Source organism: Bufo bufo, chromosome 9 (genome assembly GCF_905171765.1).
Source record: "Bufo bufo chromosome 9, aBufBuf1.1, whole genome shotgun sequence".
NCBI classification, from domain to species: domain Eukaryota; kingdom Metazoa; phylum Chordata; class Amphibia; order Anura; family Bufonidae; genus Bufo; species Bufo bufo.
The window spans coordinates 173,012,297-173,036,432 of NC_053397.1; the positions used below are offsets into that span (position 1 = coordinate 173,012,297).

The 24,136-nt window shown below is 42.3% G+C and overlaps 1 protein-coding gene across 1 annotated transcript in view; it reads left to right on the top strand.

The window, feature by feature from the left end:
• The window catches only part of STAB1 (stabilin 1), a 382,691-nt gene that overhangs the window by 152,769 nt on the left and 205,786 nt on the right, over nt 1-24,136 (top strand). Inside the window, exons 25-34 of the mRNA XM_040408846.1 lie at nt 3,030-3,188; nt 4,796-4,891; nt 10,052-10,147; nt 14,840-14,887; nt 17,556-17,680; nt 18,463-18,574; nt 18,723-18,800; nt 20,580-20,681; nt 22,065-22,175; nt 23,230-23,361. Coding sequence (XP_040264780.1) covers nt 3,030-3,188; nt 4,796-4,891; nt 10,052-10,147; nt 14,840-14,887; nt 17,556-17,680; nt 18,463-18,574; nt 18,723-18,800; nt 20,580-20,681; nt 22,065-22,175; nt 23,230-23,361 — 1,059 coding nt within the window. The remainder of the gene's footprint in view (nt 1-3,029; nt 3,189-4,795; nt 4,892-10,051; nt 10,148-14,839; nt 14,888-17,555; nt 17,681-18,462; nt 18,575-18,722; nt 18,801-20,579; nt 20,682-22,064; nt 22,176-23,229; nt 23,362-24,136) is intronic.

Below are 24,136 nucleotides of genomic sequence, written 5' to 3' on the forward strand. Positions count from 1 at the left end.
AGAAATACCACCAAATGAAAGCTCTATTAGTGAGAAGAAAAGGAGGTAAAATTAATTTGGGTGGTAAGTTGCATGACCGAGCAATAAACGGTGAAAGTAGTGTAGGTCAGAAGTGTAAAAAGTGGCCTGGTCTTTCAGGGTGTTTAAGCACTGGGGGCTGAGGTGGTTAAAGAGAACCTGTCACCTGGATTTTGGGTATAAAGCTGAGGACATGGGCTGCTAGATGGCCGCTAGCACATCCGCAATACCCAGTCCCCATAGCTCTGTGTGCTTTTATTGTGTCAAAAAAAGCACACAGAGCCATGGGGACTGGGTATTGCGGATGTGCTAGCGGCCATCTAGCAACCCATGTCCTCAGCTCTATACACAAAATCCCGGTGACAGGTTCCCTTTAAAATATCTATAATCCGATTATTCATGAGCTAATATTTAAATGGATATTAACACTTGCTGTAAAAAAAAATAAAGGAACTTACACCCTCCTAACCGACCCAGAGTCAGTAATTATGCTTTGGAGTTAGAAAACAATTTAAGCGATGCGTGCCGCACATATTGTCCCTCTTTGCAATTTTCAAAAGTTGGGAGGTGTGTATACTTGCGTGCGGAAAATCCGCACCGTAGGTCATGCACATTGTATTCTATGAGAATTTGACATTTTCATGTACACGATGCAGTTTTTTTCGGTGCAGATTTTGACCTACGGTGCAGATTTTAAAATCCGCAGCATGTCAATTTTATTTTTCCTGATCAGATTTTCTCCATTCAGTTCAAAGGGGAGAGAAAAATCTGCACGCGGAAACTCCACATCAAATCCGCACCAATTGATGATTTTCCTGCGAACACCTGCAGATTTCAGCGCGGATTCTCCGCACATATTCCTGAATGTGTGCATTTACCCATAAATTGAGCATGTTCTACCAGCTCAGTGAGATGGTCAAAAAATAAGGAAAAGAACAAACAGCAGGTGGCGCTATACAGATACATTTTATTGAATAGGTCACTGGCTAATAATGCATTTTTTAATTACATGCAATTAATTAATGCAATAATTACAAAAGTATTCAGATCCAGCTGCTGGTTTGAAAAATGTAGAATATGTTTCATGACACAACCCCTTTAAATGGAAATGAAAGGGGTTCTGCAGTTTGTTTAAACTGATGATCTATCCTCTGGATAGATCATCAGCATCTGATCGGTGGGGGTCCGACACCCGGGACCCCCGCCGATCAGCTGTTTGAGAAGGCAGCGGCGCTCCAGGATGATCTAGCCAAACTGCAGAACCCCTTTAACATAATCCATGCCCGTCTTGAAATCTGGTTACATTGGACCGTCTTGTGAAAACTATGACTGTATTCTATTACCATGTGTGCTGCCCTATGGTGCCTACCATTGTAGACCGGAGGGTTCAAGGTGAACTTTTCCTTTTCTTGCTAGGTACAACCAATAGTAAAGGTGAGAAAGTCTGTCATGTGATTTAAGATTTACGACTGATGAAGTATATCTGTAAAAATACGATGCCATATCTGTAGAAAAGCAGTCAGTAAGGGTGGGTTCACATCACGTTTTTCCATCTATTTGACATATATACGTTGGGAAAAATGGATCCACAAGTGCAGCACACCCTGCTTTTGTATCCTGCAGAGTCCGGTAAAAAACTATACATTAACATATGCGGTATGCCAGACCTAACAGGGGAATTATGTGTGAGGTCACGGTGTGAGCAATAGGTGGGCCGGGGTAAATACAGTTCTGGTTACTCACGGTTAGGTCGTCCCTGGGCAGGCTCACATAAGTGAAAAGGAGAACGGCACAAGGATTCTCTGGGGCACAGTCTGGTGTAAGGGTCACAGGCCAGATGGTGGTTCGAGGTGCCCTTGATGGTCTGTATTAATGTGCCTATGGCAAGGTCCCTTGAAGTCGTGACACCAGTACCTTTTTAGATGGAGGTACAACCATTTACTGAAGTGTTAATTGAGGAACTCGAGACAGAGACAAGGCTGGTGCAATCCAACTTGGAACTTTTACTGAACGTTGCTACTGCTTCAGACTAGGCTTATAAAATATGAATGTCTTAGACTCCATTCACACGTCCGCAAATGGGTCCGCATCCGTTCCGCAATTTTGCGGAACGGGTGCGGACCCATTCATTTTCTATGGGGACGGAATGGATGCGGACAGCACACAGTGCTCCGTAAAAGATAGAACATGTCCTATTCTTGTCCGCAGCTTGCGGACAAGAATAGGCATTTCTATAGGGGTGCCGGGCGGGTGTGTTGCGGATCCGCAACACACCACGGACGTGTGAATGGAGCCTTACTCTGGTAAAAACTCCGGCCTTATTCTAACCTTGGATGAAGGTGCTTTTCTAAATCCTTGAACTTCTATTTCCAGTGCTTTTCTGACAGTTGGCCTAAACTGTCCTCAGGGTTTAAACTGGCGGTGTGGATGCCTTAGGCTGAGTTCACACGGGCGAGTATTCCGTGCGGGTGCAATGCGGGAGGTGAACGCATTACACCCGCACTGAATCTGGACCTATTCATTTCTATGGGGCTGTTTACATGAGCGGTGATTTTCACGCATCACTTGTGCGTTGTGTAAAAAAGGCACCTAAAAAAAACGGATCTGTCACTATTGACATTGTTTTCAGTGCCGGTTCCATTTTTTCCATTTTTATGATCGGACACAGAACTGCAGTTTGCAGCGGTTTTGTGTCCTGTCACAAAACGGAACGCTGCCGGAATGGAAGACATCCTAATCGGATCTCTTTCCATTCAGAATGCATGAGGATTAAATGGAAATATTTTTTCCGGTATTGAGATCCTCTGCCGATCTCAATAGCAGAAAACAACGCAAGTGTGAAAGTAGCCTAAGTTTATAGTAGTGTGATTGAATTTCTAAATGCTAATACTACTTTACAGTACTTTCGGCTATATGACATCATTATGGTGGGAATTTGTTTTGTGCATACAATGTCTTTAGGCAGACAGGCATTAAAGCAGTGATTAATTGATGTACGGTAATACTTTCAGGCTATCTGCACCATTGCACCGACCGGAGGGGTTACCTGTCAGTGTAATCCTGGCTGGAGTGGAGATGGTATAGAATGTATACCCATCGACAACTGTGTCATGGAAAATAAAGGGAACTGCGATGTTAATGCTGACTGCAAATTTACACAACCGGGACAGGTAAAGATTATATTTGTAAAAAGTAGTCATGTTCTAATACTTATACCTCACAGCCAGACGCAGTAATTATATAACTTTGACAGGACCTCCACAAAGTTCCCCTCATCTGACTGCTCTATTGCAGTAAATTAAACTTACCTGTAAGCTTTTTTCTGTTGTTCTCTTAGTATTTCACCCACCCAGCCTAATGCCCACTACGCAATTTAGCTGATCTAACCACTTAGGCTGATTTCAGATGGCCTTGTAAAATCTGAGAAAAACGGCTCATGTGATGGCCTCATTTTCCGGAGCAGTGGCCGCTCAGCTGACTCTAACTCACTGCACCAGAGTGATCTATGATCCTGTGAGTTCCAGCCCCACCATGGGTCTACTGTATTGTACTACCCGCATCATTTGAGTAGGGAACAGCAGACCTGAATTCGGGTTGGAACTCACAGCAGCATAGATCACTACAATCAGTGTGATCTGTGTTCAGGTCAGTTAAGTCACGGTGAGCCCGAGAAGCGCGTCTGTCACAAAGACGTTTAGATCTGTAGCCTCATCCAGTAATATTGCCCATCATAAAAGTGTAACTGTCGTTCTTATTTTTAGTTTATTTTTCTGTGATGTGTAGGGGCAGTGATACTGACCACTTTTGTAATATGCTTTAATTACTGAAATTGTACATTTCTATTAAAAGAAATAGCTTAAAGTGGCCCATTTTGTGCCTTAGCAATGCCACCTGTTTTCTGTTAAGGCCGAATGCACACGACCGTGTTCCGCGGCCGACAGTGGTCTGTGGTAACCTGGCCGGGATTCCTGCTGACAGCAGGAGCGCACGGCGTCATTGGTTGCTATGACGCCGTGCGCTTCATGCCGCCGCTGCTGTACAGTAATACACTCGTATAGTGTATTACTGTACAGCAGCGGCGGCATGAAGCGCACTGCGTCATAGCAACCAATGACGCCGTGCGCTCCTGCTGTCAGCAGGAATCCCGGCATGAGGCCTAACTGTAGAGGCACTGCTGCTGCCCTCAATGCCTTTCTTTTATATATATATATATTTGTAGAGAGGGCAGCAGCAGTCAGCGTGGAGCACCTCTCCACAGTTAAAGGAGTTATCCTGCCATTTATATTGTCAGGATAGGTAATCAATTTCAGATCGTTAGGGGCCCGACACTCGGCACTCCCACCGATCAGCTGTTTGAAGAGGAGGCGGTGCTCCATGCGAGTGCTGCTTCCTATTCATTACACTACACATCGTCTCCTGTTTTCTGCGGCAAAATGAAATTACAAGTACTTGCTCCATTCAAGTGAAAGCTGTGCCGCCGAAACTTCTGAGACAGCGAGCAGTGTAATGAACAGGAAGCAACGCTCGCATAGAGCACCGCCTCCTCTTCAAACAGCTGATCAGCGGGGGTGACGGGTGTGGGTAATTAATAATGATTGTCCGAACCCTTCAATCCATTTTTACTTATAAAACAGAAGGGTCAAGGGGTTGTCCAAACATCTGATCAATACTGCAGGTAACCAGAAGAAACCAGAAGTGTTTAAATGCATTCTATCTCCTTTAAAAATCTTTTATTTTGCAATGATATTAGAGACTTATTCTTTTGTCTTTTTTACAGAATGACTGTATTTGTAAGAAAGGATACACTGGCGATGGGTACTCCTGTGACCCAGTTAATGTGTGCTTAGAAAGCAATGGCGGCTGTCACCAAATGGTTGGTAATGTCAATGTTAAAACAATAAATATGCAGCCAACTCCCAAGCTAACAATGATCTGAGCCGAGATGAGAGTAAAATGAGCACCATGTCATTGTGGTGTCAATTGTTTATCCAATGATCATGTAATCCCATTAGGAACACTCCAGACTTTCAAACAGGAAGCTCTGTTATGGTAAATGTTTTGAACCATTTTTGGAGCACAATCTTTTATTTTTATTTTTTATCCTTTATTTTTTTTTTTTTTTTACTTTTTTGTACTGCATGTATACTCATGCACAGTAAATAATTAAGGCTCAGTACAACCTCCATCTTGTACAGAGCTGCAGTTCATGTCCTAGAGGCTTCTGAAACACTTTTCTGGGACTGCATTTTATATAGCGAATTCAGTATAAATATGACAGGCTGCTTTCACGCAAGCATATTTTCCATCATTATTCTATCCATATTTTTCTGTAATACAGAGCTAATATTAATCTATGAGTCTATTCACATGGACGTATAAAACGTGTGTATTTTAAAAATGCAGCATTTTCCTGCCTAGAAGACAGACCATCAGTTTTCCTCATTAGTAACAGTGATGCGATTTCATCTCTAATGTCCAAATTGTGGATCTGTATTATGGACACTTAACCACCTCCGGACCACCTAACGCAGGATCGCGTTCCGGAGGTGGCAGCGCTGCGCAGAGTCACGCATATGCGCGTCATCTCGCGAGACGCGAGATTTCCTGTGAACGCGCGCACACAGACGCGCGCATTCACAGGATCGGAAGGTAAGCGAGTGGATCTCCAGCCTGCCAGCGGCGATCGTTCGCTGGCAGGCTGGAGATGTGATATTTTTAACCCCTAACAGGTATATTAGACGCTGTTTTGATAACAGCGTCTAATATACCTGCTACCTGGTCCTCTGGTGGTCTCTTTTGTTTGGATCGACCACCAGAGGACACAGGCAGCTCAGTAAAGTAGCACCAAACACCACTACACTACACTACACTACACCCCCCCGTCACTTATTTAACCCCTTATGAACCCCTGATCACCCCTGATCACCCCATATAGACTCCCTGATCACCCCCTGTCATTGATCACCCCCCTGTCATTGATCACCCCCCTGTCATTGATCACCCCCCTGTAAGGCTCCATTCAGATGTCCGTATGATTTTTACGGATCCACTGATACATGGATCGGATCCGCAAAACGCATACGGACGTCTGAATGGAGCCTTACAGGGGGGTGATCAATGACGGGGGTGATCACCCCATATAGACTCCCTGATCACCCCCCTGTCATTGATCACCCCCCTGTCATTGATCACCCCCCTGTAAGGCTGCATTCAGATGTCCGTATGATTTTTACGGATCCACTGATACATGGATCGGATCCGCAAAACACATACGGACATCTGAATGGAGCCTTATAGGGGGGTGATCAATGACAGGGGGGTGATCACCCCATATAGACTCCCTGATCACCCCCCTGTCATTGATCACCCCCCTGTAAGGCTGCATTCAGATGTCCGTATGATTTTTACGGATCCACTGATACATGGATCGGATCCGCAAAACACATACGGACATCTGAATGGAGCCTTATAGGGGGGTGATCAATGACAGGGGGGTGATCACCCCATATAGACTCCCTGATCACCCCCCTGTCATTGATCACCCCCCTGTAAGGCTGCATTCAGATGTCCGTATGATTTTTACGGATCCACTGATACATGGATCGGATCCGCAAAACACATACGGACATCTGAATGGAGCCTTATAGGGGGGTGATCAATGACAGGGGGGTGATCACCCCATATAGACTCCCTGATCACCCCCCTGTCATTGATCACCCCCCTGTCATTGATCACCCCCCTGTAAGGCTGCATTCAGATGTCCGTATGATTTTTACGGATCCACTGATACATGGATCGGATCCGCAAAACACATACGGACATCTGAATGGAGCCTTATAGGGGGGTGATCAATGACAGGGGGGTGATCACCCCATATAGACTCCCTGATCACCCCCCTGTCATTGATCAACCCCCTGTCATTGATCACCCCCCTGTAAGGCTCCATTCAGACATTTTTTTGGCCCAAGTTAGCGGAAATTATTATTTTTTTTCTTACAAAGTCTCATATTCCACTAACTTGTGTCAAAAAATAAAATCTCACATGAAGTCACCATACCCCTCACGGAATCCAAATGCGTAAAATTTTTTAGACATTTATATTCCAGACTTCTTCTCACGCTTTAGGGCTCCTAGAATGCCAGGGCAGTATAAATACCCCACATGTGACCCCATTTTGGAAAGAAGACACTCCAAGATATTCCGTTAGGGGAATATTGAGTCCATGAAACATTTAAATTTTTGTCCCAAGTTAGCGGAAAGGGAGACTTTGTGAGAAAAAAAAATAAAATATCAATTTCCGCTTGTGCCAAAAAAAAAAAATTTCTATGAACTCGCCATGCCCCTCATTGAATACCTTGAGGTGTCTTCTTTCCAAAATGGGGTCACATTTGGGGTATTTATACTGCCCTGGCATTCTAGGGGCCCTAAAGCGTGAGAAGAAGTCTGGGATCCAAATGTCTAAAAATCCCCTCATAAAAGGAATGTGGGCCCCTTTGCGCATCTAGGCTGCAAAAAAGTGTCACACATCTGGTATCGCCGTACTCAGGAGAAGTTGGGCAATGTGTTTTGGGGTGTCATTTTACATATACCCATGCTGGGTGAGATAAATATCTTGGTCAAATGCCAACTTTGTATAAAAAATGGGAAAAGTTGTCTTTTGCCGACATATTTCTCTCACCCAGCATGAGTATATGTAAAAAGACACCCCAAAACACATTTCCCAACTTCTCCTGAATATGGCGATACCACATGTGTGACACTTTTTTGCAGCCTAGGTGGGCAAAGGGGCCCACATTCCAAAGAGCACCTTTCGGATTTCACAGGTCATTTACCTACTTACCACACATTAGGGCCCCTAGAATGCAAGGGCAGTATAACTACCCCACAAGTGACCCCATTTTTGAAAGAAGACACCCCAAGGTATTCCGTGAGGGGCATGGCGAATTCCTAGAATTTTATATTTTTTGTCACAAGTTAGCGGAAAATGATAATTTTTATTTTTTTTTTCCTTACAAAGTCTCATATTCCACTAACTTGTGACAAAAAATAAAAACTTCCATGAACTCACTATGCCCATCACGAAATACCTTGGGGTGTCTTCTTTCCAAAATGGGGTCACTTGTGGGGTAGTTATACTGCCCTGGCATTTTAGGGAGCCGAATGCGTGAGAAGTGGTTTGAAATCAAAATCTGTAAAAAATGGCCGGTGAAATCCGAAAGGTGCTCTTTGGAATGTGGGCCCCTTTGCCCACCTAGGCTGCAAAAAAGTGTCACACATCTGGTATCCCCGTACTCAGGAGAAGTTGGGCAATGTGTTTTGGGGTGTCTTTTTACATATACCCATGCTGGGTGAGAGAAATATCTTGGCAAAAGACAACTTTTCCAATTTTTTTATACAAAGTTGGCATTTGACCGAGATATTTATCTCACCCAGCATGGGTATATGTAAAATGACACCCCAAAACACATTGCCCAACTTCTCCTGAGTACGTGGATACCAGATGTGTGACACTTTTTTGCAGCCTAGGTGGGCAAAGGGGCCCACATTCCAAAGAGCACCTTTCGGATTTCACCGGCCATTTTTTACAGATTTTGATTTCAAACTACTTACCACACATTAGGGCCCCTAGAATCCCAGGGCAGTATAACTACCCCACAAGTGACCCCATTTTGGAAAGAAGACACCCCAAGGTATTCGCTGATGGTCATAGTGAGTTCATGGAAGTTTTTATTTTTTGTCACAAGTTAGTGGAATATGAGACTTTGTAAGAAAAAAAAAAAATCATCATTTTCCGCTAACTTGTGACAAAAAATAAAAAGTTCTATGAACTCACTGTGCCCATCAGCGAATACCTTAGGGTGTCTACTTTCCGAAATGGGGTCATTTGTGGGGTGTTTGTACTGTCTGGCCATTGTAGAACCTCAGGTAAACATGACAGGTGCTCAGAAAGTCAGAGCTGCTTCAAAAAGTGGAAATTCACATTTTTTGTACCATAGTTTGTAAACGCTATAACTTTTACCCAAACCATTTTTTTTTACCCAAACATTTTTTTTTATCAAAGACATGTAGAACAATAAATTTAGAGAAAAATTTATATATGGATGTCGTTTTTTTTTGCAAAATTTTACAACTGAAAGTGAAAAATTTCATTTTTTTGCAAAAAAATCGTTAAATTTTGATTAATAACAAAAAAAGTAAAAATGTCAGCAGCAATGAAATACCACCAAATGAAAGCTCCATTAGTGAGAAGAAAAGGAGGTAAAATTCATTTGGGTGGTAAGTTGCATGACCGAGCAATAAACAGTGAAAGTAGGGTAGGTCAGAAGTGTAAAAAGTGGCCTGGTCATTAAGGGTGTTTAAGCTAGGGGGGCTGAAGTGGTTAAAAGGGTTTTTTGTGAAATTTTACAACTGATGTTCTTTGGATAGGTCATCAGAATCTGATCGGTGGGGATCTGACACCCAGGACCCCCGCTGATTGAGAAGGCACTGGCACTCCTGGGAGCACCGCTGCCTTCTCCCTCCTGCAGTGCTTGGTCTCATGGCTCAGCCCCATTCACTTCAATGGGGGCTAATCCGCGCCAACGTCATGTGACTGATGAACATGATGTCACATGACCTAGGCAAAGCTGTGAAAAGGCTGCAGCGCTATTGTAAGCACCCCCCCCCCCCCCATCTGCACATAGGGGGTCTAGATTGCTATATTTTTTTAAACTTCCTACTGTTCCCGTACTGTGCTAGCATATTGAAGAGGATTCCTGTGCGCATGCACAGCAGTCCTGACAATGTTCCTCAATAGTTGAGTAAGCGCTCGACTATTTTTGAGACTTCCATAGTGTTGCATTGAGGGTGGTCACATACGCTCTCCCTTCACTTTCGGGAACCCTGTGCTGAAGATAGGAGCAGGTTTCAGAGGTGGGGCCCGCAACTATCTGACATTTATGGCATATCCTAGTGACAGGCCTTCACTGTCTCAGATGGGAATATCCCTTTAAGCACTCATCTCACTAATAAGATTAATGATCCATTCTCTTAGGCTACCTGTATGCCAACTTCGGGAGGTCAGAGAACGTGCATCTGTCCCGGTGGATTTGCCGGGGATGGCCTCTCCTGTTATGCAGACGTCTTAACGGTGAGTATAAGCAGTCATTCCAATGTCTACCCAAGAACACTCCATGAAGATACAGAGTAGTGATATACGTAGGATACATACCGTAAAAAAGAAAGGAACGAGCCGTCTCATTGAAATGTCAATGACAAACAGGTAAACAATGACGAGGAGGCACGGCCTTCTCTTCAACCAGCTGATCGGAGGGGGTGGGTCACCGATCTGATATTGATGACCTATCCTGAGGATAGGTCATCAATATAAATCGCTCCACAACCCCTTTAACATACAGACTCCGTCCGGGTTGCATTTCAAAGCTCTCGTTGCTGAGAGGTGTGTTATGTATTTTTGCAGTTGATCGGATTTGTCGTTTTTAACCTCTAGTATTATATTCATTATATTTTAAATAACACAAATCGACCACACTGTTATGCCTCATGCACACGACCGTTGTTTTGGTCCGCATGCAAGCCGCATTTTTTGCAGCTTGGATGCGGACCCATTCACTTCAATGGGGCTGCAAAAGATGCGGACAGCACTCCATGTTCTGTCGGCATCCATTGCTCCGTTCCTTGGCCACGCGAAAAAAAAAAGAACATGTCTTATTCTTGTCCGTTTTGCGGACAAGAAAAGGCGTTTTTATTATGGGCAAATTGCGGAACGCACACGGGCGGCATCAGTGTTTTGCGGACCGCAAAACGCAGCACTGTCGCGTGCATGAGGCCTTATGCAAAGATTATATACTTTCAGCTGTGCCATTACATGTTACAATTGTACATACTACAGTCCCTGACGAAAGTCTTGTCGCTTGTGTACAAATTGACCTGAAGTGCCGCTAAAATATATTTCTAAACAAGATTTTGTTATAAGAAATGGGTCATTTTAATCCCAACAGCTTTTGTAATAATGTTTCAGTGCAAAACGAAACTGACAAAAAGTATTCTAATATTCACAGCTTGGTAAAGCCCATTGAGTCAATTTTTGCCAAGACATAAGTGTTGTCGCCTTGTCATATGAGCTTCACCTGTGACTTATAATGGATCAGTTAGGTCTCAGGTGTGTATAAAAAGAACCCCAGTACACTAGACCTTCACATCAACTGCAACTAGACCTCTGCAAACATGCCTAAGATTCACCCGGAGACTAAAGTGTTGATTATCAAGAGGCTGAAGACCAGATCCACTGCTGATGTGGCGGACACCTTCAATGTGTCTCAGCGTCAAGTTCAGAGGATAAAAAAAAGATTTGAAGAGACTGGAGACGTTTTGGACAAGGCCAGGTCAGGCCGACCCCGCAAAACAACTGTTAGAGAGGACCGTTTGTTGGCTCGAAAATCCAAGGCCAGCCTATTTTCCACTGCAGCAGAGCTCCACGAGACCTGGTCACCTGAAGTCCCTGTGTCAACCAGGACAGTTTGTCGGATTCTGTCTCGAAATGGCCTCCATGGTCGAATCAGTGCCCATAAGCCAGCACTAAACAAAAGACAATTGAAAAAACGTGGCATTTGCCAAGGGCCACAGCCTGCTAAAAGGATGGACGCTGGAAAAGTGGCAGAAGGTGGATTTTTCAGATGAATCTTCTGTTGAATTACACCACAGTCGCCGCAAATATTGCAGGAGACCTACTGGAACCCGCTTGGAGCCGAGATTTACCCAGAAAACAGTGAAGTTTGGTGGAGGCAAAATCATGGTCTGGGGTTACATCCAGTATGGGGGTGTGCGAGGGATCTGCAGGGTGGAAAGCAACATCAATAGTCTAAAATACCAAGAAATCTTAGCTACCTCTTATATTCCCAACCATAAAAAAAGGCCAAATTCTGCAGCAGGATGGCGCTCCATCACATACTTCCATCTCCACATCAAAGTTCTTTAAGGCGAAGAAGATCAAGATGCTCCAGGATTGGCCAGCCCAGTCTCCAGACATGAACATCATTGAGCATATGTGGTGTAGGATGAAAGAGGAAGCATGGAAGACGAAACCAAATAATATTGATGAACTCTGGGAGGCATGCAAGACTGTTTTCTTTGCTATTCCTGATGACTTCATCAATAAATTGTATGAATCCTTGCCAAACCACATGGATGCTGTCCTTCAAGCTCATGGAAGTCATACAAGATATTACATTTGGATCTCACAGCACCACTACTTAATTTGCTGACATATTTTTGGATTTGCAGTAAAGTTGTTCAATTTCTGTATAGGCGACAAAACTTTTGTCTTGTCAAAATTGATTAAATGATAAATCTTTTTTCAGTGAAACTAATTTATTTCAGTGCATGAAACATCATTTGGGAGGGCTTTAGCTTTTCATATGAGCTATTTCTAACACCAATTGATTAATTAAAAGTCAGGTTAATAGCAGGAGTTTCTACAAAATAGAGAAGCGACAAGACTTTTGTCAGGGACTGTACAATTCAGATACATTTGGTGTCAGTATAGACTGCTCCTCTAATATTATATTCATTGTATTCAAAATAACACACCAACAATATTATGCAGAAATTACTATATACTTTGAACTGTGCCGTAACATGCTAAATTCTGTCTCCCCCTGTCACACACAGTTAGGCCTCATGCACACGACTGTATGTATTTTGTGGTCCGCAAAAAACGGATCAGCAAAACATACGGATGACGTCCGCGTGCATTGCGTATTTTGCGGAACAGAACAGCTGGCCCCTAATAGAACAGTCCTATCCTTGTCCATAATGCGGACAATAATAGGACATGTTCTATCTTTTTGCGGAACGGAAATACGGCAAAGGAATTCACACGGAGTTCCGTTCCACAAAATACGGAATACATACGGACGTCATCCGTTATTTTGCGGATCCGTTTTTTGCGGATCGCAAAATACATACGGTCGTGTGCATGAGGCCTTACACAGAAGCATTCAGCTCTTTTCAAGCACTAAATATTTCCTTCAGGAAATTGCACATCTAATTAATATTTGTATTTCCCATGAAATAACAATTCTGGAACATCGTTAGTTAGGCCCCTTTCACACGGGCGAGATTTCCGCGCGGGTGCAATGCTTGAGGTGAACGCATTGCACCCGCACTGAATCAGGACCCATTCATTTCTATGGGGCTGTGCACATGAGCAGTGATTTTCACGTATCACTTGTGCATTGCGTGAAAATCGCAGCATGCTCCTCTTTGTGCGTTTTTCACGTAACGCAGGCCCCATAGAAATGATTGGGGTTGCGTCGAAAATCGCAAGCATCCGCAAGCAAGTGCGGTTGCAGTGCGATTTTCACGCACGGTTGCTAGTTGAATAGAGAATGCATAGTACAATAGGGCTGGAGGGGTTAAAAAGATTAAAAAAAAATTTACCTCACCTTAATCCACTTGTTCGCGCAGCCGGCATCTCTTCTGTCGTCTTTTGTGAGCAATAGGACCTTTGATGACAATACTACGTTCATCACATGGTCCGTCACATGATCCATCACCATGGTGATGGGTCATGTGATGAGCGTAGTGACATCTTCAAAGGTCCTATTCCTCACAGAACAAGACAGAAGAGATGCCGGCTGCGGGAACAAGTGGATTAAGGTGAGTTAATTTTTTATTTTTATTTTTTTAACCCCTCCAGCCCTATTGTACTATGCATTCTGTATTCAGAATGCTATTATTTTCCCTTATAACCATGTTATAAGGGAAAATAATACAATCTACACAACCTTGAACCCAAACCTGAAGAAGAAGTTCAGGTCTGGGTACCACAGTCAGTTTTTTATCACGCGCGTGCAAAACGCATTGCACCCGCGTGATAAAAACTGAACAACGGAACACAATCGCAGTCAAAACTGACTGCAATTGCGTACCTACTCGCGCGGGTTTGCCGCAATGCACCGGGACGCATCCGGACCTTATCCGGACACGCTCGTCTGCAAGGGGCCTTATAACTCTGCATTGTGCAGTTCCTCTATTATTACATCTAGAAACTTATGAACAAATTGACAACTGGGTGTTACCATTGGCCTTTCAAAGGGGTTTGTCCCCTACACTGTCAGCACTGACTGAACTGTGTCAGACTATGCAGGGACACATCCACAACTGGTAACACTAGACTAGATGCTCCCAAATTATTTTATGGGAAATCTGTACTAATTCAGACCTGTCAGGAGAGGTGTCAGATTCTCTTTCATATGACCGTGAAAAACATGTTAGTTAAAAACGGATGAACTGTCGCCTTTCTGAGAAACGGACGTCAAAAATGGTCCCGGTCAATTGTATGGGGTCTGTCAGTCAGCGAAAACGGACAGGATGGTACATGTTCTATCTTTTTTACATCTGTTATTTACTGGCGTTAAAAAAAACTGCAATGTGTATAACCCCATAGACTATGACTACGTCACAGACGAGTGACGACCTTTAAATACATCCATCACACGTTAGTTTTTTCACTGTTGTGCAAATGTAGTCTAGCGGCACAGCGGCTCTTTTATTCTGAGGCTAATGAGGGTCCTAGCAGGCTAATCTCCACCAATTAGGAAGTGGTCCTAGCAATATGACATTATTTTCTATGGTGGGAAACCCCTTTATGGTGAGCATACATGATAAAATGACCATTGGATCTCACCACTGCATGTACAGTATGTGTAAGTATATGAAAAAATGAATGTTCAGACCATCTATATAAGGAAATTCATGGACGATCGTATTTCTGCCAGTGAAAACTAAGAAATCATATGTATGTATCATTATATTTTAGGAACTTTTGAGCATCCCAGATGTAAGCATTTTCAACGGATGGATAAAGGTATTGTTTGCTGTCTATTACAGATGAGCGTACTGGTTCGAGGTTCGGTGCAAACTTTTTAAAAAGTTCGGATTCAGTCGAACCCAATTTTTTTGTGATTTGTTTCACGAGAGATAGAGAGACTATTACACAAATGTGTGTTTCTCAACACTATAGATATGTTTCTTATTATGGAGAGCCCATGGAGAGCATACGCAGTATTGTTTAATCAAAATGGTGAAATAAAAGTGCTAAAGATGTTGTCTGTAAAGGGCTATAATTATACCTACTTTCTGTGAAGAACACAGCAGCAATATGAGCACTGCATTATTTTCACACAGCAAATTGGCAGAAATGCCTTACTTGCTTTTAAACATACTGATGTAGCAAAGCAAGAAAAATAGCTAAGTCGGCCTCTCATCTGCAAGTAGTTCTTTCAGGACAAAAGCACTTAATCAGAAAAAGAAGATGAGAACAACATTTCTAGTTGTGAGGCCTTAGGGGGAACCTTTGGGTCGGGACTATTTCTATTATGGATACCAGTTGATACACATGACAACTATTCTAGGCTAGACAACGTTCCTCTGGATTTCTTGGTAAAATATATGTAAATTACCATGTCTAACATCTTCCAACATCAAATAGGTTTAGGAAAGCTTATTTAAAAATCTTTCCCAGCAACTTGGAGGAGAATCGGTGGCCTACAATGCTGCGCACATGTACTCAGGTTACCATGGACTCGCCATAATGAAAAGGCGTACCCCTTAGACAATGCATATATTGTTGAGAAACACACATTTGTGTACTAGTCTCTCTCTCTTTTCTCTCTCTCTCATCGATTCATGCCTGAACCAGTTTTTTCAAAAAATTTGGCGAACTTGAAACAAAACTAATCTTCTCTGGTTCGCGCATCTCTACTGTTTATGTTGATCTTTGATGTGGTTGTTGTTAAAGTGGTATTCTGGTTGTTACAAGTTATCCCCTATATACAAGATAGGGGATAACTATTAGATCGGTGGGGGTCTTACCGCTGTACTCGGCTATCTCTGGGACTCCCATAGAAATGAATGGGGCGGCCATGGGCATGTGTGACCCACCAAACTAATAGTTATCTCCTATCCTGTGGAAAGGGGATAACTTGTAACAACCAGAATACCCTTTAAGGTGAACCTGTCAGGTGCTCCTGATATCCCTCTAGGGGTCATTGATCCCTCTGCAAACATTCCATATCTCATGTTACAATTATGGCGGAAAGTCCACTTTAAATACAAATTAAATTACAAAGCTCACTCTCATCTATGCTTCCTGTAGAAACCCCCTGGACTAGTCTGTGACCAACGTCATTTGTTTGGTGGAAACATATAGATGCAAAATTTCTGAGTAAAAAAAACTGAGTAAATCCTGACTGGACTCCTAGGAGAGACCCTTTTTATTTGGTTTTCATATGCAAGGCAACTTTATCGTGCATATGCAACGTTTCGGTCCTACTTGGACCTTTTTCAAACACTAGTTGCCATGGGAAGAAAATAAGAGAATAGTGATTTGAGGAAGGTGAATTCTTACCATGTGGTCTCACATGGTAAGAATTCACCTTCCTCAAAATCACAATTCTCTTTTTTTCTTCCCATGGCAACTAGTGTTTGAAAAAGGTCCAAGTAGGACCGAAACGTCGCATATGCACGATAAAGTTGCCTTGCATATGAAAACCAAATAAAAATCAGCACAATATATCAAACAAATCTCAAGGAGTGCCTAAGTTTATTTTATTCACTATAAACTTGAGCTATAATTTATGTCAGATTCTGGCATAAATTATAATAAATCCTGCAGCCTGTGAAAGCCCCGCCTACCCATGCTAAGCCACTCCCCTTTTCTTGCAACTGTACAAAAGCGTCGAAGCTCAAAAAAATCGCAAATTATGGTATAAATTTGTTGTGCTACTTAATTTGTGACTTTTTTCGATACAAAAAGTAAAAGCCGTGATAAATCTTCAGAGTCGTATTTTTATGGTTTCTACAAGTATTTACTAATATATTTATGTCAGGAGAGATGACAGGTCCTCTTAAATGCATACGTATAATTAAAGGGGTTGTCTCACTTCAGCAAATGGCATTTATCATGTAGAGAAAGTTAATACAAGGCACTTACTAATGTATTGTGATTGTCCATATCGCCTCCTTTGCTGGCTGGATTCATTTTTCTATCACATTATTCACTGCTCGTATCCAGGGGCTACGACCACCCTGTAATCCATCAGTGGTGGTCGTGCTTGCACACTATAGTAAAAAGCAGGAATGCGGGAGCTCACATAAGTTGGTGCTTTTTCCTAAAGTGTGCAAGCACAACCACTGCTGATGGATTGTAGGGTGGTTGTAACCATGGAAACGAGCAGTGTATAATGTGATGGAAAAATGAATCCAGCCAGCGAAGGAATCAATATGGACAATCCCAACACATTAGTAAGTCCCTTGTATTAACTTTCTCTACATGATAAATGGTATTTGCTAACGTTAGACAACCCCTTTAATATATTTAAACCAGAGCCTTTATAACAATCAAGATTACACCCTGTGTCTTATAGTTTACCTTTTACCAACATATAAGGTCTTTCCATCTGGTGCTATTTCTGCAGATTAGTGACATCACTTTCAGGTTATAATAGGATTGTTCTATTTCTTACTTCTTACAGAATTCTCAAGTCTCCATTTCACTCTCAAGCAATGTCACTGCTTTAGTCCCTACTGATGCAGCCATTGGGGCGCTTCCGGAGAGTACTAAAAAGTTTTGGCTGGACAAGTTGCCTTTTCTAGTCAGGTAAGACCCATTTTGTCTTGTAACATAATATGGATCTGCTCCCATCTACCAGATATCAGCACTTTGGGACACAAATGTCATATTTCCCAACCATGTTAGATCCATTTTGTAGGACAACCATCCATAAAAGATGGGATGGGTGGGAGGTAGGGATTATGGATCCACTGGGCTGCATACTTACACAAAAGTAGTTTACATGGGTACTGTCAATGTCCACTTAGGGGCCACCACTTTTCCCCTCCCTACTTCGTGTACTGATCACTTACTTTCTGTTCACTGCTAAAACCTGTTATTGGACAGATACTTTGGGCTTGAACAATTGTCTGAGTTATATACCTCCTTTGTAACAATCCATCTTCTGCAGATACTACACCATAAATCCATAATGAATCACAGTAAAGGCCTAGTAATTGGAGTTTTTTTTCTCTACATGTTGTGAAAAACAAAATCCCAGTAACTTGGTTTCAGACTTTCCATATGTTTGTTATATTGATGACCTATCCTCAGGATATGTTATCAATATCAGATCTACGGGAGTCCGACTTCCGGAATAGGACTAGAATTTGTAATTACAGTTCTATGCTGCCGCTGCAAGCAAGTTGAGGTGCGGTGTAATTTTGAAGAGGAAGCAGTGCTTGCACAAGCGCCACCTCCTCTTCAATCAGCTGATCAGACTCCGCCGATCAGATATTGATGACCTATCCTTAGGATAGATCATCAATATAAGCCCCCTGCACAACCCCTTTAACATTTGGATGAAAATAACGTACACGTTATTGCAGGGCGCACTTTCTCCGAGGAGCCTTCACATCCGAGCAACTAAAACAACATATTGGTCAAGAACTGGATACGATTGACCCAAGGACAAAGTTGGAGATTGGTACCATGAATGGAGTAAGTATTTTTATCCAGTGAACCAGTACCACCAAAAATACTGTATATACACCCTGGCACCAATATATTGCTAAATCAAGTCTTAATCTGTGGTAAGGGAAAGGCTTCAAGCTCTAGCGAGTTCAGCAAAGTTTCTTCTTTATTTCAGAATATAACAGTGAATAAAGCAAAAATTCTTGTCCACAACATTCCAGCTTCAAATGGATATATTTTCATTATCAACCAGGTTAGTGTTTTACCATCTTCTTGAGTCATATTGCTGTCTATCTTCGAGGGAGTCTGTCGCCAGGCAGGCGACTATAAGAAAGCATATCTAGGTAGGATGCTCTTTATAAACTGAGACTGTCGCTGCTATTGCACCCACTGAATGGAGAGTTCAAAAAGCCATTCCAAAGCATGCACCATATGTTACTACAGTGCTTCTCCGCATGGCCGGCCAAGTAGCACCACATGGTTGCAGCCGCTGGACTTGTATGCCGAAAGGAGCTGCAGCCACAGTCGTGTGGTGCTCCAGCAGAACAGCTTCTGTAGGTTTCCTCACATCATTTGTTATTATGAAGGGTTATGTAATATGGTCAGTAATTGCCCATTTAGTCATTAATTGTGTTATCTAACCCCCGTATTAACTCATAAGATTTCTCAGAATAAGGAAATGAAAACTTTGAGATATTCTGTATTTCATTTCATTTTACTCAGTTCTGCAATGTTTAATTTTTTATTGTTAAAATGCATATAATTTTTTTTTAAATGTTGCTAGTAACTTGTTTCAAAGACTATGAATGCCTTTGGGGCATTTTTTTTTTGTATTGCATTCTACTTCTTTTGGGCTAAAAATTATTTTTCTTTTTGCAGTTTATTAATAATTTTGGCAGTTTTCTTTGTACAGCTCTCATTTTCTGTGGGTTTGCAAAATATTTCTTTGTGTTTACATTGACTCCCGTCAGGCAGCAGCTCTGATGGCTCAGTCTGTAGCCATTATCTCTGAACACTCATTATAGTTCATTTCTTATCAAACTGATCAGACCAAAATGAGCAGAATAAAAAAGAAATCTCTCCCAAAGGTGTTCCTAGACTTTAAATTATCTAACCATTTTGGGCAGACAGCTCTTTTACACACCTGTACAGTATGTCTCCATGGTTACAGACTACAAACAAAAGCCCAGTGTAGTCCTGCAATCAGGGGTTGTCTTATCTGGGACATTTATGGCATTACACTAGGATATGTCATAAATGTCAAAAGGCTGATGGCTTCACCTCTGAAACCTGCTCCTATCCTCAGAATGGGGCACTCAAAGTGTACAGAGAGCACATCATGTATACACGGCGTCCTCGCCGTTCACTGCTATGGGACGTCCGAAAATAGCCAAGTGAGTGTGCATGGCTGTTTTTGAAAGTGCCATAGCAGTGAATGGAGTACAAGCTTGCTACACTATGCGACTTCAGAAAATGCCTGCACCAGTGCTCGGCTATTTTCAAAACTCCCATAGCAGTGAATGGAAGGTGGCAGCTCATGCAACGCTTGCTTTCCCTTGACTTTGGGGTCTCGTTCTGGAGATAGGAGAGTGTCCCACAGGTGGGACCCCCACATATCTCGCATATCCTATAAAAATTCCATAAATATCCCAGATGGGACAACCCCTTTAAGGCCTCCATACACATAGTGCGCTGTCGGCTGAATCCATTGAGAATGACAGTCTAATGTTTCCCATACAGACAAAGTCGGGGAGAAAAGGATCGAGAGCACTCAGCTGAACCCAGCATGTACTGTATGTGTATTGAGGATGTCTGGAGAGATAGCTGACAAGCGACAGCTATTAAAGGTGTATGGACACCTTTACTGATCGTTATTAGTAGTGCAGGGGTAAACGAGCCGCTGTATATGCACTTAATCTACTTATGTCCCTGTATCGTGCATGGTTATTGACATGTAATACACAATTAATAAACAAATAAAATTTCAAAAATGTAATTTAGAAAAAAAACGAAGACCTTTTTGTTCCTTTAGGTTTTGACCCCACCACTTGGAGCCATACCACCAGCGCGGCCAGGTCTCTACCAAGCATTAGATCGAGTTCCTGCTTTTGAACAGTTTAAGAAAGCAATCCAGGTAAAGCAGTGTCTGCCGCAAAGGACAGAACGATGATAGACAGGAATGTAGAGGCTACATGATACAGGAAATGCATGGAATGGATCATGGACACAGAAATATTAGCCATAGGAAGTAATACTGTATAATTCCTGCAAAGAAAGACATGTCCAGTATACTACGACCAGCAGGGTTCATAAATTCTTCACTGACATTCACTCAAGGGGTAGAATATAAGGGTTCCATGGGTTCTCCTCTATGGATAATCCTTTGTATTTAGAAGGGTCCCCTGACAATAAGCTGATCACAAGGTTACCAGCAGGGTCGGACTTGGGTTTCAGGGACCCACCAAAAGAACTTAGGCCCAATCCCTATATCATCAATAAAGTTTCATTGATTTTGAATGAAGAAATAGACCTAGTGGCAGCTAATTGGTGTATCCGAAGGATACTTTGTTGGGCCAGTCCGACCCTGGTTATCCATTGCTGAGACCCCCTTCAATCAGCTGTAATCTGTAGGAAGCCTGCCAGAAAGGTATTAAAAGGTATTAATTTCCCTGCAGCACTACTACAGGGGAAATGAAGCATTACACCGTTCCCATTGAAATCAATGGGCTATAAAGGATACACGAGTCTATCCAGAGCAAGATTCTTTTTGTAGGCGCACTCCACCCAAACGAAACTGGGGATCCCTCTCTCAACTAGGGATTAAAGCATAGGATATTCTGTATGACATGGATTTTCAGTAGACAAATACACCTAGCATAGCTCATAATCACAGTGGCGGGGCATGAAACTCCTAGGCTCCAGAACAGGTCCCTCACCCTTCAGGCACCAGAGTGAGACTTCTGCCCCTACAGCGGCACTCTTGGTGTGTAAGGAACAAGCTGAACTAAAACCTACAACTATTTACTATTTGTGGTCAATACGTTGAGTGAACAAAAAAGTGTTTTTTTAACTACTGTAGTATTGTCTTGACAGCTCTTGTATCGGATTATTTTCAGAGAAGGAATAGTCATGCTGTATGATTACCCTGTAGATAGTAGCTTCTCATGTCCTCAACATCTTAGGAGCTACCTGTGGCTTGCATTAGGGTATGTTCACACAAGTCAGGTTTGACACTGATTTCACAATGCATTCTGTATAAAAATCCATATTAAATCCAACTACAATCCATATCCCATTCATGTGAATGGGGTTTCTGCGACCCCGGTCTCACAAGGATTAGTCCACTGAAGGACAATGGATTCAATGACATCAGGTTTAGGCCCCAAACTGCCATCACCCTTTTATTCAGGATGGGGACAAGTTCACAGTGATGATCTTCGATGTTGGGCAGACATATGCGGTATGAACAGAGCCATTATTGTATATTAATAAACTGAACAATCTCTTGTTACTGCAGAAAAATGGACTCATTCAGGAAATTGAATCCAGCAGACAGAAATACACAATTCTCGTGCCAAGCAACTCTGCTGTGACCGGGTTTTACAATCAATCTGAATTGACCTCTTTGGTAAGCATTTGATTTGCAACAGTAATCTAGATACACCACCTTGAATCCAGACATTAGGTTTTAAGATACCTAGAAATCGAAACTATTATATAACAGTATTATAAGTATTATAAGTACCACCTGTTCCATCGTTCAACAAAACTGCCTTTGGCTGGCGTCATATAACCTCCGTTACGCCAGGCTTATGTTATTTTTGTTGGGCAGAAAAGCATAGCCTGCTGGGCATTCCAGCCAGTAAAATAAGTGAGCGGATCTTGGGATAGATCCGAATTCATTGAGCTTAGGGTGGGTTCACATCACGTTTTTCCTGTCTGTTTAATGTATGCAAAAAACGTATAAATTAAACGGATGCCTCTGACTGATACCATACAGTGGCATCCGTTCACCATAGAGTTCCATTTAAAAAATAAATAAAAAGTATACCTTTTTTTTTTTACCGGCCTGTGCAGGATACAAGAACGTGGTGTGCTGCGTTTTTGTATATATTTTTTTCCTAACGTGTACTTCAAACGGAGGCATAAAACGTGATGTGAACCCACCCTTACGTGTAGATAATTGTGGCCTTTTACATCTGTTTCTAACAGTTTTCCATGAAAAGCTGTCACTACCAGAGATGAATTATTGCCAAAATGCATTAAGGGCTCAAAAGAAATATCCAGGCACAAGCACTAGCCAATGTCACAAAGACTTTATTGAAATCTACGTGTTTCAGGGTACCAGCCCCTTCTTCAGATACACTGGATATCTGTTCTGGTGTATCTGAAGAAGAGGCTTGTACCTTGAAACGCGTTATGTCTGGATTCAGTGAAGCCCTCGTGTCTTGGTCTTTTTCTTGAGCTCTTTCCCAGCTCTTACTGCAGTTGGCCTTGTCTGACTGTTCCATCCCCTCACATGCGAGCATAGTTGTTCTGACTATCCGTCGGACAGCCCACCTAGACCTCATTCCATTATTTTCTCACGTTCTTGTGTTACTGCCCTATGTAACGCTCTGAGCGTTTTGTTCTTCATTTTCCTCAAGAAATGTTTTTTTTTCTCTGAATATGTTCTTTTGTAGGAAAACAGCACAATAAAATATCATGTTATTCTTGGAGAGAAATTAGCCCCTTCAGACATAAGAGATGGAATGCACCGGAGCAGCATGCTGGGAATGTCTTACTGGTTGATGTTTTATAAAAGTTACAACCAGGTACAGTATAACTATGCTAGACATTGTTGTCAATGACTGATTTACACATGAAATCTGTTACAAGTCTTTAGTCCCCAAAATGTCGTAAGGGTACATTCCCATATAGGAGTTAAGGTGTGGTGAAAACGGCATTAAAACCATATCGAAAATACCGCCATGCAGTTTTCAATGTGGTTGCAGTTGCTACAGGTGAAACATGTTAAATAAGGGCTTTTTCATATCAGCACTAGTTATTTCATTTCTTCTACTCCGTTATAGGAGCAAAAATAAAATAAAATAACGGAAATACCAGATTCGGCACATAACTGACAGAAACATAGCCTAACAGACCCCGTGGACTATAATGGGATCTATCAGGTTTCCGTTCAGGAAAATATTTTTTTTGCGGACAAAAAGGTCATGCAGGCTGGACTTTTCTCTCCGATATCACTCTGTGATGTAGGACCCGAACAGAGCCTCTGACCCAGATGTGAACATAGCCTTCACACCTAGTCAAAAAACACAGTTTTTCCCATGTGGTTTTAACCGCACCTCATCCTCTACATGTTTACATAGCCTAAAGATACCGCCACAAGGGGAAGTATATTCCACAGCAGAATTTCCACTGCAGATTTTGCCCGATTTCTGCTGCAGAATTGGCATATGCAAAATGTATATTTGTTGCAGATTTTGCTACGGAAATCCACAGTGGAAATCCGCATCATGATTTTACACGCTACAAATATTATATCCACGCCACAGTTCAATTTATGCTGCAGTTGACACATAAAGCTCA